The 17,145-nt window shown below is 32.0% G+C and overlaps 3 protein-coding genes across 4 annotated transcripts; 1 reads left to right on the top strand and 2 right to left on the bottom strand.

Moving 5' to 3' along the window:
* The first annotated feature begins 1,320 nt into the window (after positions 1-1,320).
* Positions 1,321-4,868, top strand: LOC118032071 (gamma-secretase subunit APH1-like). The gene is made up of 6 exons (XM_035036665.2): positions 1,321-1,600; positions 2,006-2,161; positions 2,829-2,914; positions 3,497-3,622; positions 3,815-3,942; positions 4,368-4,868. The coding sequence occupies exons 1-6, from the start codon at positions 1,488-1,490 to the stop codon at positions 4,491-4,493; spliced, it is 735 nt and encodes a 244-aa protein (XP_034892556.1). The 5' UTR covers positions 1,321-1,487; the 3' UTR covers positions 4,494-4,868.
* A 1,452-nt stretch (positions 4,869-6,320) lies between these two features.
* LOC118032072 (uncharacterized) lies at positions 6,321-10,094 on the bottom strand. 2 transcript variants are annotated; one of them, XM_073410480.1, is made up of 8 exons: positions 9,997-10,094; positions 9,491-9,674; positions 9,266-9,328; positions 8,951-9,017; positions 8,729-8,829; positions 8,436-8,480; positions 7,401-7,874; positions 6,321-6,644 (listed from the first exon to the last, which is right to left on the bottom strand). In XM_073410480.1, exons 2-8 carry the CDS (start codon positions 9,623-9,625, stop codon positions 6,474-6,476), a joined length of 1,056 nt encoding a protein of 351 aa, XP_073266581.1. In that variant the 5' UTR covers positions 9,626-9,674; positions 9,997-10,094; the 3' UTR covers positions 6,321-6,473. The 2 variants fall into 2 exon arrangements, with proteins under 2 accessions (XP_073266581.1, XP_034892557.1); XM_035036666.2 differs by lacking the exon at positions 9,997-10,094 and adding an exon at positions 9,832-9,987.
* A 4,666-nt stretch (positions 10,095-14,760) lies between these two features.
* Positions 14,761-16,485, bottom strand: LOC118032127 (uncharacterized). The gene has a single exon (XM_035036737.2). It carries the CDS (start codon positions 16,370-16,372, stop codon positions 14,975-14,977), a length of 1,398 nt encoding a protein of 465 aa, XP_034892628.1. The 5' UTR covers positions 16,373-16,485; the 3' UTR covers positions 14,761-14,974.
* Positions 16,486-17,145: the final 660 nt, after the last annotated feature.

Here is a 17,145-nt window from a genome sequence, read left to right as displayed (position 1 = left end):
AAAGTTGAATAAAAAATAATTTAATGTGTTTGATTAAAAATATTTTTCAAATTAAAGTTATAAAATAACTAATATATATATATATATATAGTGATGATTTTTAATTTAAATATTGCTATTACACTATGAAATAAATAATATTGTATCTAAAATGTTTTTTTATTGTTAAACTATCTATAATTTCATCACGTACGAAATCCAACCAATAATGACTACAGTTTCTATGGTTTCTTAAGCATGCAATGACATCAGATAAAATATTATCAGGAACAAAATTGGGATTGCGATCAAATTCTGTAAATATTACATCATCATGCGATCTCCTTCTAATTTATTTAGTCCCATTGAATAATATTAAATATTAGTTTTTTGAATAACACACAAGTAAAAATAAAAATAAAATTGAATTTTTTTATTGAGTCGGACTGGTCCAATACATTTTAGTTTGAATCTGACTCAATCGAACCATGAACATTAGAGCTGTTTCCAACTGTTCACTTGAACAGTGGAGACTGAATTCACTCTCCACTGTCAAGACCACAGGAGAAGGGGAGAAAGCAGCTCTCAGCTACTTCTCAACGTAATTTTTTATGGGTCTCACAAACAGTAAATTAATTTTTAACATTAACCAAACATGCTGTTTATGCAATTTGCTTTAAAAGCAAAAGCTACCATGTAAACAAATACTCTCTAAACATCTACCTTGAAAAGCATCTATGTTATTAAAATATTGAATCAACTTACACCTGGTGTATTTATTCAAAAAAATATATATTTATATTGTTGGTTCTAGATAGAGTATGTAAAATTCTTGTTTATTTTTGAGTTTCAAAAGTGTTTTTGAAAAAAATTGAATTATTTTTTATTTTTTTGTTAATTTCAATTTAATATGTTTTTAGTATTTTTAAATCATTTTGATATGCTGATCTCAAAAATAATTTTTTAAAAATAAAAAATATATCATTGACATGTTATTTTTAAATCATTTTAATATGCTGATCTCAAAAATAATTTTTTAAAAATAAAAAATATATCATTGACATATATTTTGACACAAAAAATTATTTGAAAAGTAACCGCAACCACAATGACAAACAACCAAATTATTATAAAAAATTTATTCAACTTAAAACATTAAACTTCTAAATTAAATATGGTAAAATCAATCTAGCCAAATCAGCTAGGTTAGGTTAGGTTATTGAATTAATTCAACTTAAAAGTTAAAACCTAACTAGAATTAAGCTTTAAATTATAGATTTTTTAGGTTAATCTGTAAGGTCAGGCAGGGTTTATCCGGGTTAATTAGAGTCACTTTTATGTAGAGTGGCTGACCAGATCAAATTGAGACAGCATAGGGGCAAATGGTGATTTTAAACCCTTCTATTTCTCAAAGATCTCATAGCAGAAAAGGATGACAAGTCGTTTATCGCCACTATTACCATAAGAACCTGAGATTTCTCTGAAAAAAGAAAAACCCAAAAGCAAAAATGACAGTAGCAGCAGGGATCGGGTATGCTTTGTTAGCATTAGGACCTTCTCTTTCACTATTTATCTCTGTTATCTCCAAGAAGCCCTTTTTAATCCTCACTGTTCTCTCCAGGTAACAAAATTACACTGATCCATCTCTTTTTTAGCTTAAATTCCCTATCGTTCGTGTGTTTTAGATTGATATAAATTATGGGATGTTTGGATTCATTTCGGGTAATTAGAGGTTTAAGTGAAAGTTTTGAAATTTTGAAGAAACGGGTTTTGCTTGAAATTGGTTTTAATGTATATTTTATTTTGAGTGGTTTTTCTCGTAGGTTTTTCGAGATTTTGAATTCTAAGTGAAAATATTTTGTCTTTAACAGAAATGGGTAATGCTTAGTTTATTGTGTTATCTACATTGTATCTTGGAGAATGTCCTTTTTAAGTGACATTGTTGATTAATTGCTTGTTTTTCTTGTTTGGTTGTGAATTGTAATGTATTTTTAGTGATGAGATTTTTGGCTATTGATGTTTGTAGTACCCTGCTATGGCTTATGAGTCTGATTGTGCTAGCTGGAGTATGGAGGGCTTTTCTTCCTCTGAAATCAACTACATGGTGGCCTTTTGCAATTCTTATACTCACGGCAGTTATTTTTCAAGAAGGGCTTCGGATTCTTTTTTGGAAATTTTACAAGTAAGTTTGTTGCTTTCTTCTGGTTTTGAGATAGTCGTGCTTGTTATTTCTTTGCCAAAACCTTCTGCTTCATAATTATGATGGATTATTGTTCATTTTCCATTTAATGTTGTTGATGATGTGTCTATGAAATGTGATATGTTCGGATTGTAAAATTACTTGACTTTGCAAGTGAAGTTCACAAGCTGGCAGCTTTCTGGAGAAAATTTGTGAAGTTTCTTATGTAAAGTATAAAAATCAATGTGAGAACAAGACAGAATAAACAATTGACCAGAGATCTATTGTGAATGTTTCGCCTACTTAAGATATATTGCAGATGATTCACATACTCTGAGGTTAGTGTTTGCAAAGCTAGGAAATCATTTCTAAATTGCTAAATCTTTGAGCTGTTGGTAACCTTCATGTGGAATCTATCCCAGTTATTTCCCACTCCCTTGCACTTGCATTCTTGCATTCATTTGGATAAAACTACAACTGCATCTTTTTCTCTCTCCGCCTTTCATTAATGTGCAAAATAATATGTAATAAAGAATAGTAATTTTTTAAATCCACTTCAGATACTGATGTCTATGAAGTTTGCAGTTTTTCCTTTGTGCAGCTGATGATTGAGAATCGATGAAGTCTCAGTTGGTTTTTGGTAACATTGTTTGTGATGGACTTTATGTAGGCGATTAGAAGATATATTGGATGCTTTTGCTGACAGACTTGCAAAACCACGCCTATTTCTGACAGACAAGATGCTAATTGCTCTGGGTATGCTTTGCAGACGTCATTGAATCCTACTAGTATTGCCAGAATTGCTACAGTCCATAACTTAAAACTTCAAATTGGCACTGTGATTGTCATTCTATGTTATCATTGTTATTTAAAGCCAAAACAATGTTTTTGTCTCGGGGACAGATTCCCAGGGGATTTTGTCGGAAAGCACCAACTAAAAGCTGATATTTCATGCTGCAATGTCCTAGCACAACCTTTTTGCTTTGTTGACTGATCTCCTAGAATACAATTGGTTTTGTAATTATGATCAGTGCTGAACTTGTGATTGCATTGGATTTTAGAAGACCCTGACTTAGTAGTGAATTTTAATTTACATGGACTTGTGAAACCATATGATTAGGTCAACAAGGAATGAAAAAAAGCATAGGAATCTTCCAATATTGCAATGAAATGTGAAATAAAGGTGTGGCACAGATTGCAGACCTGCCACCCATAACTTTTGTTTTTGACTGGATATATTGTGAATGATTATTGACTGGCTATTTCTGATGGTCCCCTAGCATGTTTTCTTGCTAATGCGATATGGAAGCTGATATAACTTTAAATGAAATTGTGCAGCTGGTGGTTTAGGTCATGGTGTAGCCCATGCTGTGTTCTTTTGTCTTAGCCTGCTAACACCAGCATTTGGCCCCGCAACATTCTTCGTTGACAAGTGTTCACAGATACCCTTTTTTCTTGTTTCTGGTTAGTATATTTTCTTAGTTTCTTTAGATGGAATGGAGTTAATTAATTCATATTTTCATTGCAATCTTTGTGCTTCATTCTTTATTTTTTGCAACCTAGTAGATCATGATCCTCAAGGGATTGTTGACATGGACTTTTCTGTTCACTGTGAATTCTTGGTAGCGGACATTAATTTTGTCTTTCTAATTGCAGCAATCATCGCTCTTGCATTTGTTACCATTCACACTTGCTCAATGGTCATTGCATTCAATGGGTATGCCGAAGGGAACAAAGTGGATCAATATTTTGTCCCTGCAGTTCACCTTGTTGCAGGAATGGTGGTAAAAGTCCTCTCTTTTACATATCTAAAATCATTGCCTGTGTGCTTTATGAGTTAAATACATGACATGGTCTCGAAATAGCAGTACTTTAACATCTGTGCTGGAGTATTATATGGATGTGGCCATCCAGGTGATGGGCTTGAAACTGGATCCATAAATTTACCTCCTGATATTACTAATTTTGTACATGTCGATTAACTTCATAGGTCCGGAGGCTCTAAGTATGATGACATGGGCTTATTAATTTATAAAACCTTTAATCTGTGTACAAATAGCTATCTTGCACCTAAATTTTTTTATTTGGAGGATATATTGTTAAGTTTTCAGACAAGTAATTTGAAAAACTCTTCTCGTTGATTAATGACCTGCACATTTTCCTGCAAACTGAACAACTCTTAATGACTTCTTTATCATTTCCTTCTTAGACACTGGTGAATTTTGCTTCTGGGGGTTGTGTGGTTGGCATTCCTCTCCTCTATTTTATGGCAATCTTAACGATGTTGCATTGTGGGAAAATGGTGTGGAGAAGATTATCAGAAACCAGACAGTAATATATAGGAGGCGATTTTTGTCAAGGTCCACCCTTTTTAACTTGACAACTGTGTGACTCTCCTGTGAAAGCTTACAAGCAGGAGCATCAAGGGCAAGTATATTCTGTGGAAATAAATGTTTTGTACGATACAGGCATATTGCAAAATGGAGGATTACTTTTTCACCAACATCTGTTTTGCCCCCCCTTTTCTTTTGGTCTGTGCTTCGTGTCTTTGACCATGGATGTGCCTGCTAACTCCTTGTGAAGTTTTGGGGTACTGGGCGATGGTATGATCCTATTTGCAAGGCACATTGTATTATGCTGCATAGAACAACCACTGCTAATCTTTGACTTGGCAACTCTCACTATAAATGCAAGAAATTTTATAATGTAATGTGTTGCATTGTTGCCGATTGAGATTCATCGTCGTCCTGAATAGCGTTAACAGACGGTCTTCTACATACCATATACATTGCCGGATGACAACTTTATGCATCCTTTCTTACTACAGAATGTCTTTCTTATATTTTCAACAATCTTGGATTCCCAATCATCAAGCTATTGTGAATCTGTTAGAGAGTTTCTTTTCAATGCTATATGTGGATCAAGGATTATTGATACTTGTCCAGAAACAGCTGCGATTTAAAGCTCCAGAAATGGTGCTCATGAATAATTTTCCATGATTAAACAAATTGCACGAGGCATCCAAGCTGGCTATGGCGTTGAGACATGCCATCCTCGGGGAGTCTATGGCAGTCGGACACTATCTCAAGACTTTCAACTATAACGTATCTTCTCCCATCATGGCATTGTCGACCACACCATCTTTCAGGACAGATAACCGAAAATTGTGCTGGCGTGCCGCCAGTGTACACGAAGTCTGACACGGTGCTTGGAAGAAAAACCCAAATTTGTGTCCAGAAATTCTATCATTGACTTCCGTACAAGAAGACTGAGTCAAACAGTAAACGATAAGGTTTGATAGGAAGATTCCATCAACAACCGAGAAACGTAGGCTCCAAACAGTAAACAGAAACTTGGGGTGTTTTTCCTTTCTAACATAGTTCAAAAAAAATAGAAGATAAAAGAGCATTGAACATAATTTGGTAAAAAAGATCATAATAACTACTATCTTTTAAAAAGTTACTATTGAGAATAGTGATATTTAAAAAAAATAATTAAAATAAGAGAAAAAAAATTTGAAATCATATTAAAATTTTAATGATAACATTTATAGTAATATTAAAAAGATCTTAATAAAAAAAAAATTATATTATCAAGAAAGGTCATTAATGACTTCTATGCGGACACACATCCCATCCCAGCCACTAGTAATAATGTTCTTTAATATTATTGAATTTATCTTATCAAAATTTTAATATTTTTTTTAAATCTTGATCTTGTCTATTTTATATTTTAGCTTTTTTAAAAAAATCGTTATTTACAAACACATCTTCACAACTTTTAGTGCTATTTTTCAAAATCTTTCCTCGCCTAATTTTATTAGCTAATTATATATATATATATATATATATATATATAAATATAAAATCCACCACTTGTAGATGAACTGCACATTGGAGTACATCTCTTGGAACTCACATCTTTGGATACATGGAATTACATTTAGCACTGACAATACATATAAACTGAAAGCAAAAGTTTATATAACATGGAACTGATTGAAAGCCAATCATATTATACAAAAACGAATGGAATTATATAACATCCTTAGAATATTCTTTTGATACAAGCTAGACGTGAAGAATCTAAGCAAAAAGGATAAACAAGGAGAAAGAGGAAAGGGGATTACAAAAGGAATAAGCAGGAGGATGCACACTTGCAAGAATTTAAAACACTGATTCCATTATTATGAATCAAAAAAAGAAAAAAATGATGATATCTGTGATCTGTGATATACAAATTCAATATCAAAACAAATAAAATCTTAATTTGTGACGAGTTAGCAGGTACTTTTTGTTGAGTTTTGAACTTTTGTTCACTTGAAAAAGAACTTCCAAACATCTCTGTCAGTCATCTCCTTAACTAAATGGGCTCCAAAAACGCCTTCCTCGTCTACCAGACTTCTTAGCTGCCGCGCTCCATTATTGAAACCAACATAGTTTCTCTTTGTTGCCAAGAATAATACTCCATATGGAGGCCTCAGACACTGGTCATGCAAAACAAGAGTTAAGAATGGATCTATAATAAAAATAAACACCAACACCATTTGCAACTCAATTTTTTGAGTTCTAATTTTACAAAATGGGACTTTATACTTGAACATCTTTCCACATGGAACGTGCATAAAAAATCCCTTTAAACATGCATCAATAAGGGTACCATCTGTGTGGTTGATCACATTTGTTAAGCAGCGTTTGTGAATGGAACTAACAAGTCTAGATGCCCATGTTCAATACAAATGAGCATCAAATTCACAAGTTCATTCAGTGAGATTATATTTACGTACAAGAACAGGACATTAGATAATATTGTAAGTATAGCATAAGCTCAACAACACAAAAAACTTGATTTTCCGATCCTGCATTCATGTGCGCAGGATATTGGCATTATGAGATGGTAAACTGAATAGCTAATCTGTTTATTGTTTCATTGCCAAGGTTGTCACTGGCAGGTCAACTAAGAACAGACTAGCATAGTTTCATTCAACTACTTCCATTTCATTTCACGGGTTCATGATCCTTCCACAAATTTTCCTAAATATGGATGAAGTCATGTTTCAAGTTCCGCAGGCTTATTACCAAATAAAAATGTTTTCCTCTGTTCATCTTATTTTTTTGTTACCAACTTACCATAGATATACCATATATGTTCTGTCAACCTAGTCATGGAACAAAATAATATGAAATTTGGATTTCATAAACAAAGCAAAGAATCAAGCAACATGAAACCAATAAAAACTAACCTTTTTAATGAGAGCATACAGCTTCTTCAAAGAAGATATGGAGTATGGGATGTCTGTCATCAGAATAACATCATATCCCCCTTCTCCATGATCTGTCTCACTAGCCCTCTCCCATGCTTGGCTTCCTGAAAGCTTCCTTGATCGTCGTCTTGAGGAAGTTTCCTGACCAATGATGCTACCATCTAGGCTACTACATCCATCCATGAAATCCTCCTCGGAGAAGCTTAGGCTCATCCCTGTGGTCACTTCAAATGTATCATTCCTCACAACAGATAAGACTGTGGGGAGTTCCTCCCATTCCCCAGCATAGAAGTGCACTGACGGTGCCAATGTTTGTCTTGATGGAGTCAGAGGACTCTCCGGCTGTCGGCTCTGCCTGTCCCGAGCTTGCTCAAGGTTAGCAAGAACATTTGGTATGGTTGTGCACCTTATAGTTTCTGCATTCAGATCTTGGAAGTGCACTGTAGAAGCACCCTGTAAAATTTCTTAATTAGCTTCAACTGGTAGAATATAGATAGATCCTCAAAAGCCCATGCTCTTACACCTATGTTGAGAAGGAGAAGATTTATGCATGTTCCATTTAATTCACTACTAACAAGGATATGACTGATATTTGAAATCAGATAATCCTGACCTTCTCATATTGAAAAATCATGTCAATGATTCCAAGTTTTTGTAGTGAGTGATGATTATTTCAGAATGGTCTTTTGAGTAAAAAAGGCAAAATCTGAACCAATATAGATATCTACGTCATATTAAATCAGGATTGCCATATGGATTTAAACCAATCTTGGATGAACTTTGAAATTAGTTGGTTTACACGTAATAGTACTTGGTATTCAAGAGTGCTCGCAAAATTTGCACAAGATGTCCTTTGGGAAAAAGGAAAACGCATTCAATATTCAAAAAATCAAAAGGCAATAAAAGTTAATGGGCCAAAAGGAACAATGTTAATGCATTCACATCTACAAATGTTTTAGTAGCATAAAAATCATCTGTATTGAAGGGTACATTTCATAAGAAAATGGCATTTACCTTCAGGCAAGAAAAAATCCCTGGAATACCATAGCTACAACCAAGCTGTAACAATCACCAAGTGGAGAAATCAACTGTCAGATCATCTTGTTAATTACTTCAAATGAAAAGGAGAGTAATCATAGTAGAAAACAGAAAAGAAGCCATCACAACCAAAACTTTCAGGGAAGGGGACTATCAAGGTTTCTTGTGGCAGATTTTTGTTTTAGACTATAAAATGAAAAAAGGAAGATTTCAAATCATGAACTCAAAGCATGAATTATAAGTAGCAAACATTTTTCGAACTTAACTACCTCGAGCACCCTCTTGCCTCTAAAGCTCAGTTGTCCATCTCGAATTTCATGCTTGAGAACATTAACAAGATCAATAGAGCTGTCCCAAGATTTCAGATACCCTGCAAAACCACATTGGTTTCCGGCTTTAAATTCTAATCGATCAATTCATATATCTAGCAGCAGATAAATTGAACTAAGCATTTTCACTTTTCAATGCAAGCAGGAAGTGTATGTACTGACCATCAGTTTTTGAGGATATCGTCTCAGAACCAACAAACCCAATAATATCAGCAACACTAACTCTACCCTGAAAGAGGTTGAAAAAAAATTCAATCAAAGCTTTCAACTCGGACCACTAAGCAAATAACCATTGCATAGAAGAACTAGGTTTTGAAACATTCCAATATAACTTCCGGAACTGACACAGAAAATTTCCTTACAATAACTACACACGGCAGTTTCCTTGAAAGAACCAAATTCCCGTTTATTTTTTAAGACCTTAGGCATAAAAGACGGCCAATTTTTACATAACCATCAAACAAGGATTTTGCATACCTTGAACACATTAAGGCCTTGGAATTCTACATTCTCTCCAGCATACTTGTAAGGATGAACCATCTACACAATAAAAAACAAGGTATGATTCAATTTTGAGGTCAACTTTCGCTCCCCCTCCTCCATCACCAATTTCAAAATTTCCAGTCATAAACTTCATTTTTCACCAAAGATTCAAGCCAAACATAGATGATACATAACAATTAAGAGACGAATGAAGCATACCTTTGAAGGGAGAATTTCCACAGCTGGTGTAGGAAGAACCACATCTCTCTCTAAAACAGTTGACACACTATTGCTTCCTCTATCTTGAGGTACCAAACCAGGCAAACACTGTGCAAGCAAAGATGGGGTACGCATCTTTCCTGTATAATTCCTTAAAAAATAATCCGCTAAGACACAACACAATCTGCAAAAAGATCAAGACTTTGTCATCACCAACAACAAAAGACCTTAACAAAACCAGATCATAAATCATCAAATTCACCAAAAACCAATAAGAAACCCAAAAAACAAGATTTAAAAATGACCCAAAAAAGCTAACAAAGTAAAGACAAAAACTTTACCTTGTAGGAGCAAAAATGGAAGTGATTTTTTTAGCTATTCTCTATGGAAAAACTTGCTTTACAAGAAGCCCTTATTATATTTTAAGGTGTGAGACCTTAAAGATCAATAAAACACTGAAATTTCAAGAAATCAAAGTCAAAAAGAGTAGGTTTGACATAACCTACCGCAACCCAATGGGGAACACCAGGAAGCTTCTGATTCAGCAGGAACTGCAACATTTTAGTTAATTACGATAAAGTACTCGAGTTTTTCCATAATAATTGAATTTGCCACTATTTTTTATTTTATTTTTTCAAGTAGTGTCCAATTGTTTTTTAAGGTGGATGTTTTGTTAGCTTTAAGATACTTCATGAATTTTATAGTTATAAAATTAATGATTATATAAATTTTTTATAATAAATATTAAATTAAAATTATGTGTTATCTCCATTAATATTATTTTAAATTTAATTTTAAATTACACAAAATCAAAGTTTAAATTGTAATTGCATGTGATATTCCATGTAAAAAAAAGTTATTTGATTACAAAAATTATTTTTTTAATATAATTTAGTAAAAATTAACTATAATACTAAACTATATCTATATTAAAAAGATATAAAAGTGATGTTATTATCATTAATTATTGTTTAGTTAATTTTTTTTTATATATATATATAGGGGTAGAACTTATCCACATGTCAATTCCTGTGATCATTTGATTAAAAACTTACTCTAGATGAAGTTTTACTTTATAATTAATAAATGGATCATCTTTATTAAAAATATATATAAAAAAATTTCTTATAAATACATGGATGTAAATATAAATAGCATCGTAAACTTAGATTCCTCTAGCGTTAAAGTCCCAAAAAAAATATTTGATTCATATTATAATTTTGGTGGCAATTTGGTAATAGTAGAAAAGAATAAGGGAGATTTATGGAGTTGTGGGTTTTAGGGGAAGTCCTCGTGAAAAGTAGTTGTCTCATCATGCCACCGTGTAGAACGGAGTCTCCGTCGACCTGGACCACACGTGTGACACGTGTGGTGGTGGTTGTGCACTGATGGTGTGAGGCCATTTGTGGTTAACAATAGAAATTTAAGCACGTGTTTAGCTGCTGTAAGAGTAAAGTTTATACTTAAGGTGATTAGAGAATAAGTATTTATATTTATTTTAAAAAATATAAAATAAAAAGAAAATAAATAATATGTATTTTCCAACCTAAGTAGAATTATTATTTTTTTTTATTGGATCCATTATTTGATTTTCTTTTTTATCATCTATTTATCATGATTTTCAAGAAAATAGTAAGGTTTTATATTTTCAAGAAAATATCTGTATTATCATAACTAGAAAAGAAGGAAGATGCATAATTATTAAATTTGGCTGGTTTTAAGGGTAAATTCAGGATCCGATTGATCCATTATGATTTAGATTGAGTTTTAAAAAAATCAACTATAATTAATCTAATTTGATTTGGTCTATTCAATTATAATTTATATTTTTAAAAATTTTAAAATAATATTATTTTAATTTTTTTTAAAAAAAATTTAGTTAATATAAATTTATTTGTTTAATTCACGACCCGGGTCTTGACCAAGTCATGACTAAATATGTTTTGTATATCTAAATCAAAAGGTTAATTTTGATTTACAAGAAGATGAATCAAACTTCTTATACTCTATCTACCTCTGAAAAACATCGACTCGGCTCACAATCCAGTTGAAATATCTTTTGGTAGTAAGACTATTTGATCAAACTCCAATTTAGAGTTCAATTTGAAAATCAAGTGTATTTAAACAACTTTATGGCCATGATCTCCAGAAACTCTGCTTCCATTGACTTTGACTTTGACTTTGACTTGTCTTTATCTATATGAACCTGCTAAGCAATGTTGCTGGTTACATGTTTGTCCAAAATTTATATATTTCTTATTTAAAATTATTATTATATATATATATATATATATATATATATTTCTGGATTGTCTTGATGTGATAATATTAAATATAGTTTTTTTAAAATAAAAAAATATATTATTATGGCAATAGATGATTATAAGAAAGGGTCAACTCTCGAGAATTTGTTGTTTGGGCTGGCCAAAATCTAGATTTGTTCCAAGAAAACAGAGGAGGCAGCAAAGAAGAAACAGAAGATATTGGATTATTAACGTGAAAAAGGACATGTGTCATTCAGTTATTGGGTACATCCATGAGTCACTTAGCCAGCCATTGCTAAGAAACTTCTCGTTCTTGTCATTGAATGTGTTCTAATTTCTTATCATTTATCTAACACGGTAACCAATTTTTGGTAAAGCAGCAAAAATAAAAATATATATATTTAAGTAGAGCGTGTTGTAATTGACATCTGTAACTCGTGGGCTCCAAATAATAATTGCAGAAATATTTTTTATTTTTAAAATAATTTAATTTATACACAAGATAAAAATAATTATAAATGAATAAAAAAATATTTAAATTTAAATGTATAACTAAAAAAAAATTATCATTTAAAAGAAGCTTTTCAAATAAATAAAAAAGAGAAGCGGAAATATAAATTAGAGAAAAAAACCATAAAAAAACATTAATTAGAAAAACACAAAGGCAAGTTGAACCAAGCAAGCCCACCGGGCCTATTTTTAAAAATTAAAAGTTAATGCGCTCCCAAAAAGAAAGGTTCAAATTTGTCTGATTCAAATTCATGTTATGAATAAATTAAACCGAGTTAATTAAAATAATAATAGTTTTTTTTAAAAAAATATTAAATTAAATTTTAATTAAATTAAGCAATTTAACATTCAATCAAACTAGATTAAATTTTGGATCAACTTGTTTTTTAACGCGGCTCAATTTATTAAGACCAAAGCATTGGGCTTAAGGCATCTAGCATGAAGGTCTGCTACGGCCTTGATGAAACTATTGACATTTGATAAAAAAGAAAAATCATGTAAATCATACATTACAACTACCGCATGGTCATGGAAATTTTGCATGACTCGATAAGATGACAAAATAAAAATATAGTATGATAATTTTGATGGGTATAGTTTAATTAATCAAGTTCTAAAATTATTTTTTAGAGATCATCAGTTCGAGTTTCATAAACTCATGGCCATTCAAGACTTACATGGTCGTTGATTTCAAAACTTGTGGAATTAGTCAATATGTGCGCAAACTAATCCGGATATCCATGTTAATAAAAAAAAATATAACATGATATTTCTATTTTTATTCAGTATATAATAACAATTTTTGAACAAATTTGTTCATGAAGATTTTTAAATTAATGATTTATTGTTTGAGTCCTTGAAGGAAATTAAATATACATGTATATATGATATCAATACATCCTTTTGAGTTAAAAATAGAAAACATGGTATAAATATATTTATTGTTTTACCTGTTCAAAAATACTCGAATTATACATATATTTATATATAATTATGAGGATATTTGTAGAAAATTAGACTAGAAATCATAGTCTTGTAGGAAATGATGATAGAATTTTGATGAGAAAAAATATAAATATCTTATCAATACAACTTCAAAACATTTCATGAAGAGAACTTAGGTAAATTCCCAACTAGTAAAATAATTAATAATTAATAATTTACCAATCTCTAAAATTGCTAACACTGTTTAATTATATATCTCAAATATTTTCTTTATTATTTGCAATTATTCTTCAAATATTAAAAAAATATTAAATTTTTTTCATATTGATATACAACCTTTCAAATGATGTATGCTTATATGCTTCCTTTCATTGATGAAATAAGTCGTCATAATATGTATTTCATCAACCATCTATCAAGGCATGAAATTACTCAATTATACATGAAAAATCTAAATCTTCAATTAATCTAAATAGTTTAAACATCAAGAAATTTAATTCAGTGGAATATTTTGTGATACTTTCATCTATATGTTAGAATAATAATTCATTATATATATATATATATATATATATATATATATATATATATATATATATATATATATATATATAAGATCATGAATCCATCAGAATATAAAATTTCTTACCAAGATCAACAACTAAATTTAATTAAATTACATAACAACCATAACATTTCATTAAATCATAAATCATATTGCTACTATTTCATTAAGGTTTCTTAGTTTGCTCCTGGAAAACATTCCCGGTTTATACACTCAAATTCAATAAACAAATTTTTTGAAAAATAAGATTATAAACAATATACTTATTAGTTATCAAAAACATATGAATTATATTTTTTGTTCATGAATCTCAACTTATATTTTTTCAATCTCACTCTTCTAATTTGAAAATTGATCTAGATAACTAGGTCACCATATCAACTTACAACTCATCAAATTAATTAAATTAATTATTTTTATTAAAATAATTTCATTTTATTCTTTTTTGTTTTAAAAAAACTCTTTGTTTTAACCCAATTAGATTTAAATCGGATTTAACCGAGTTATACGAGTCATTAAAAACTTAATCAAGCCAATCAAGTTTTACTCAAGTTAAAATTTTATCTGATTCAACTAGAAATTCAGTCTAAATCAAAATCTTAAAATTTTCAATTCATCTTATCAAGCTAGATAAAATATAACAAACACCCTTAGGCTAAAAAAGTGGGAATATCACAATCATACATCTTGTTTCTTTTGGACTGGATCAAAATACATGACTCTTGTTTATATGAACAAGAACCTTGTCTGTCTTCATTAATGGATTGCAACTTGCAGAAATACAAAAGCAACCTGCATATATGCACTCATATTTCATGTCGGGTTAGTCGATAAAAAATGCGAGGAAACAATCTTCTCCCTGCCAAGAACGGGGTTAGATACAGAAAACATCGCCCCCAACATTGACAAATGTAGAACCACAAGACTACTGTGAATTTTCTCTGTTTCAAGGCCAAGAACGAATACATGCAAGCTTTCATGGGAACTCTTATGACCTCACACCTCAAGCAACCAAGGGAGGATCCAGTTAATTTGTCTATTTCTATGCATGCAATGTTACCTTGCAAAAACGAAGCATAAATTAATGATAATGCCGTATGTTTCTGTGACAGGACATGGCCAACAAAACTATGAAACACATGTTCTGTCAAGAGAGCTCGTGGCACCCAGTTTCAACAGAATAACACCATGCTTTGATTCCTAGAGAGAGTCATCTAGTGAGAAAACACCGTCATTGAATTCTGAGTCAACTCCCTCGTGTCCATCGAACTCATCGAGGCCCAATAGTATCTCAATTGGAAGTTTCTTATTTGATGCAAAATCATCTTGCGAGAAATTTGTATTCCCAGAATCCACTTTTGGGGTAGGAATTCTTCCATCTTTGACAGATTTCTTCAGCGTTGATGGCATGGAGTTCATCTTCTTGGTACTGCCATTGTTGTCCCTTCCTTGTTTCTTCTCCAGAATATTTGATGCTGCCGAACCTGAGCTGAAGACAAGTCTTCTCCTACACACCATTTTTGAGTCCACTCTACTGCCATGGAATTTCATTTCAACAGATTTGGAAGAGATCCTCTGAGGAGAAATTGATAGCTTCAGCATGTCCTTACGAGGAGACATGGCAAAACATTTCCAATCTTCCTCAGAATTCCAATCCAGTTTCTTATCAAATGGCCAGAAAAGAGGACCGTCTGTATTGAAATCTTTCAAAACTTCGGCTTCTGAAGAACTATTCTCCAGGGATAAATCACCGTGCAAATGTCCGTCCTTGAATTTGCCAGGAGTAGAAACGTTAGAACTAGATGAGAAAGCCTCAGAACTCCGACTTCTCCAGCAGGATGGACTAGGAAAACTAGACCTTAAAATATCCGACTCCAACTCCGTATCCGAAGTCCACTTGGAATCATCACCGTCAAGACTTAGTAAAGACACTGAAAAAATATTCATCCCGTCCAAGTCCGACGTGCGAGAAGAACAAGAAGGAGAATCAAAGGTGTTGCTGCTATGAGGCGCAGCTGAGTCGTCCGAGCTTGTTAAATTCCCACAGCAGTGCTCAAAATTTGAGCTGGAACTCACGGAGAAATCTATTTTCCTCGTACATGATTTCGATACCAAACTAGGTCGCTTTTCTTCCTTCAAATCCTCCTGAAAAATCATTTCAAAGTCCGGCTCGGTTCTCTCCGAAGATGCATCCTCCTCGGGATTCAGTACTCTAGACTTGTCAGAGATAGAACTTGCTTTATCTAAATGGACACAAGAGTTTGCCAATGTTGATAGCCATGAGATCATCCATTCATCAACAGAAACATGTAACGAAGAAGACAATCTATACTCTTCAAAAAAATATGCAGGAGACGAACTATCTGAAGTCAACCACATACACTGATCATCAGAGCATCTTTCCTTACCAAACTGCTCATCAAGATCAATCTCCTCCTCTTCCACTAACTCTATAACTTCTGCAGTCTTCTTTCTTGCCTTACAGATAGGACCCATCTTTCCAGTTTTCGATAGAATCAATTTCCTTTCAATTCCAGGGCCTGATTTTGTCCTAGGAGATTCAGGTTCACTACTCTGATCAAAGCTAGTTTTCTTCATCTTTGAAAACAAAGACTTTACCCTCTTCACACCATCAATAGAGCTACTTCTTGCAGTAGCCTTCAATGTCCTAGTCTGCAACAATGATCACTGTTACATCACGTAAAGAACAAAGAAATACTCAAAGCAGTTGAATAACCAAAGTAGAGCTCATCAAGGACGGCGACAAGGAAATTTCCAAACATATTAACCAAAAAACATACATTGAAACCAAAATAAATAAACAAAAGAAGGGCCAAGATGAAACTAAAAAAAGAGAACGAGAAGAGGATTATGTGGTATGGATAGTGACATTAATTATACAGCACAGGAATGAACAGTCATCCAAGTTGTTTGATATACCAGGTCAAGAGTTCAAGAATCTAAGATTGATGTTCAAAGATGACAAGTCAAGACTGACTACGCAACAACATAGTAACAGCATTAGGTTTAGATTATTTCAAAGGGAAGATTTCCTCCTTCATAACATTACTGTTTTTTTTTAAAAAGAGGTTTATATATATATATATGAATCAATCATCACTGTTTTTTTTTTTTTTTTAAAGAGTTTTGAATTAATATATCAATAAAAAGAATCATTGAATTAAACAAAACAAGGGTTTTGAATTAAAAAAAAAAAAAATTAAGTTTTAATTCGTAAAAGAAAAAAGAAAAAAGCTTTATTAACACATATTCAAGGTATGTAGCACATCTTTTACTAAAAAAAAAAAAAAACAATACCTTTTGACTCATATCGATGCAGTGTGGTCTGGAACTGAGATAAGAAATTGTAA

The sequence above is a fragment of the Populus alba genome, chromosome 7 (genome assembly GCF_005239225.2).
Source record: "Populus alba chromosome 7, ASM523922v2, whole genome shotgun sequence".
NCBI lineage: Eukaryota > Viridiplantae > Streptophyta > Magnoliopsida > Malpighiales > Salicaceae > Populus > Populus alba.
The sequence above is the reverse complement of the archived record's forward strand: the minus strand, read 5'-3'. Positions and strand labels throughout refer to the sequence as shown.